Genomic DNA, 3,450 nt, shown 5'->3' with positions numbered 1-3,450 from the left:
CACAATGGAAACTTACTGAGGACAAGCTCTGCTTGGTAACAAGTTGAAGTGGCATGATGAAACACAAGTTTGAAGCTAAAACTTTTATCATTAACAATTATTTAAAAAAAGCATAAATATGACAAAAAAGTGCCAAGTTTAAGAATAATCTTAAAGTTACTCCATTTCAGAGGGAAACAACATCTTAAAGTAGGCTACAGTATTCACACATGCAGTTTAAATACTGCAACTGTTTTATTTCCACGTGTGTAAATAAGTTGTTTTGAAAGAAAACACTAATGGATCATTAACATTTTCAGGGACATGCAAGACAAACATAGCGTACTGTAGAAAAAAAGTGCCTTTTTATTATTTCAGTTATTTCCCAGCCTCATCGTTGCATATCCTCTCTCTCTCTCTCTCTCTCTCTCTCTCTCTCTCTCTCTCTCTCTCTCTCTCTCTCTCTCTCTCTCTCTCTCTCTCTCTCTCTCTCTCTCTCTCTCTCTCTCTCTCTCTCTCTCTCTCCGTGATTGGCTGAGAGGGCTGATGACATGCCAGAAGCAGGGGAGGTAGAACTATAAAGCCTCTCCTCGGGCTCTGTTCAGACACACAAACTATCTCGCTCCTTACTGAGCTTTGCTAACCGGATATCTAACTGCCACCCGACTGAGACACCACATCTACCAGCTCCACTCTACTGCTACAGTATGTGTAAAGGACTAGCATCGCTGTCTACCTGCTGCTTGGAAAGGTACATAAAGCGCCATGTAATAACTCACATAGCTGATGTTTTGAGATTTGGATTACAGGATATGGAAGGAAGATTTTTTTTTTTTTATCTATTATGTTATAAACAATATTTGTGTGAGAGCATTGGAGAAGTCAAATGTCAGTTTTAGGTTATGCTAAATTTAGACTTTGCACTGTGTAATGGCATGTCAGAATGCAATGAAGGTGTTGTAAAAAATGTATCTAACCAGTTTTCTTTTCCTCACAGGGCCAAGGAGCTGAAAGCAAGGCTGGGGAGCATTTTGCAAAAATCCAACTGGATTCTATCCTGCGGCAAAATAGGGCATAATAAGTAAGCATCACAAATATTGTGCTGTATACTACTATACAAATAATTTGACATGTGTTGTCACTGTGTGCTTGTTGGAAAATTTTGGGTTAAATCTAATCTTGCTTCATCTATTTTCAGGCCAACCCTGGAAGAATGCCTTAAGTGGAGAGAGTCCTTTGAAAAACTCCTGTCTAGCAAATGTAAGTAAATATCTTGATTTTCTTGACACATTTGCACACAAAAAATGTCACTGCATGCCAGGAAATGCATGCTGTAGATAGACTTATAGACAAATGGAATGCCCGGGGGGGACATCATATGCCATAATAAGTAAGTAAATGTCCTCTTTATCCTCAGACGGACTGTGCGCCTTCACAACCTTCCTGGTGTCTGAGTTCAGCGAGGAGAACATTGCGTTCTACTTTGCTTGTGAAGACTACCGGACTACCAAGTGTACTGCCAAACTAGCAGCCAAAGCCCAGAAGATTTATGATGAATTCATCGGCAGTGACGCTCCTCGGGAGGTAAGGAAAACCAACATCTACACTATAAGGGATCTAACTCTAAAACCAAAAAGTTGGATTGTGAGGCCTAAAAGACATACTGTGCAGTTGGGCTTTGTTATAGCTTGTAACCTCTCCACAATGGACAGAAAACTAACTTCCTTGTCCTTTTTTTTCAAGATTAACATTGACCACGAAACTCGTGACATCACCAGAGCCAACATGCTGGTGGCTTCACCTTCTTGCTTCGACCCAGCCCAGTACAAGATCTACATGCTCATGGCCAAAGACTGCTACCCTCGCTTCCTCCGCTCTCCAGCCTACCGGGATCTAGTTTGCCAAGCCACCCGAAGTGCCAAAGTCACCAAGCAGCGCCAGCAGGGGAAGAAGGTGTGAACTCTCTCCCTAAGCCGATGGAGGATTGTTAGTGGTTCGCCTTAAAGGTTGAGAAAGCGAAAGGCATGACATTAGGTGATGCATCATAAAGCTGGACGCCGGTGCAAACACAGAGATCGTCACAAGTGCCGCAGTGGATGGGTTTGTTCGGTAGACACCGACGATTGAAGAGAAAAGGAAAATGGAAATCAAATTTGAGGTTGATGCCTTAAGTGGACAGCTGTGTGAACACAGATTTCGAGGTCAAGTGAAAGTATTACAGACTGAGTGACAATCAAACGAGAAGGAAGGAGAAAAGCACTTTTCTTTGCCATTAGGCAAACATTTGTGGTTGTGATGTGCAATGTCTGTCGAGTCTTAAACTGTTTGCGAAAAGGCATTATGATTTTGTATTTATTTGTATTTATTAGCCTGTAATATATGTGTCACATTTTTACCAAACACAGATGAAAAAACGTGCAATTTAATTTATATTATATTTATATAATTTTTGTCTTTTTTTTTTACGTGCCAGCAAATAAACTTCATTATTTGGAAATAAAAATGTGTTGTCCTTTTCCTGTCATGGTTTAAGTCATATTTTGAGCTTTAATATATAAATTGCTAAGCAGAGTCACATACAATGCAGTAATGAAAAACATTTTCAGTTATTATAACACTGCCAAGGGTATTTAAAATATTTCACATATTCACACCAGTGATATGAATGAAAAATCAAATGTAAGCAAATGGTCAGGTGGAGTATAACTACTTGCGAACTCTGATTCTGCATGTTTAATCATTCACACTACCTGACATAAAACTGACAGTGAGGCCTTCTCCAACCAATGTTGTGCCGAACTGTTATTCACCTTGGAAACTGCTCTGTTCCGTTTTACAAAGAACTCAGACAATTACAGCATCTGTCTGCTCTCAGCTTTTGTCCCATATCATGTGAATGAGAAAGAGCTTTCTAGAAAGCAGGAAGCACCAAGAGATTATTTGACACCATTACCGTAATAGGACGGGCAATAACACTCATGTATTTATCCTAGCAACTGTTTGCACTAGCCATCACCGTCAGATAACAAATGAGAGCATGGTTGGTACCTGGCTAGAGTACAACCCCTACTGTCTGCAAACCAAGCACGCAGAAAAAACGTAAGGGATAATTCAGAGCCCTCTGGTTAGGTAATGATGACATTGATTACAGTGATAATGCTGGTTATCTCATTTGTTGTCATTACAATGTTAACGAGAGCCACTATGATTGATTTGAACAAAGTGTGTTCAGGCAGAGTACAACATGCGGCTGATTGTCTACTTTGTGTATTCAGATGTCATCAGTGAAGAGTGGAGCCGGTGTCAGGTGGACAACAGCTGGTCTAAAGGCCTGATGCATATCAACATCTCATAATGCTGCCTCCCTCTCAATATTAACCCTTTGACCTTTTTATCTAGATCTAAGCATTGCAATGGCAATCTGTAATACTGGTTTTACTGTATATAACATATTGGGAACAATGTGGCAGG

At 40.2% G+C, this 3,450-nt stretch overlaps 1 protein-coding gene across 1 annotated transcript; it reads left to right on the top strand.

The window, feature by feature from the left end:
* Positions 1 to 512: 512 nt before the first annotated feature.
* Positions 513 to 2,114, top strand: LOC117950406 (regulator of G-protein signaling 5-like). The gene is made up of 5 exons (XM_034881450.1): positions 513 to 730; positions 977 to 1,060; positions 1,178 to 1,239; positions 1,397 to 1,563; positions 1,723 to 2,114. Exons 1-5 carry the CDS (start codon positions 687 to 689, stop codon positions 1,936 to 1,938), a joined length of 573 nt encoding a protein of 190 aa, XP_034737341.1. The 5' UTR covers positions 513 to 686; the 3' UTR covers positions 1,939 to 2,114.
* The last annotated feature ends 1,336 nt before the right edge of the window (positions 2,115 to 3,450 follow it).

Source organism: Etheostoma cragini, chromosome 9, assembly GCF_013103735.1.
Source record: "Etheostoma cragini isolate CJK2018 chromosome 9, CSU_Ecrag_1.0, whole genome shotgun sequence".
In the NCBI taxonomy this organism is placed as follows: Eukaryota; Metazoa; Chordata; class Actinopteri; order Perciformes; family Percidae; genus Etheostoma; species Etheostoma cragini.
Note: the sequence above shows the minus strand (reverse complement) of the source record. Positions and strands in the feature narration are given on the sequence as shown.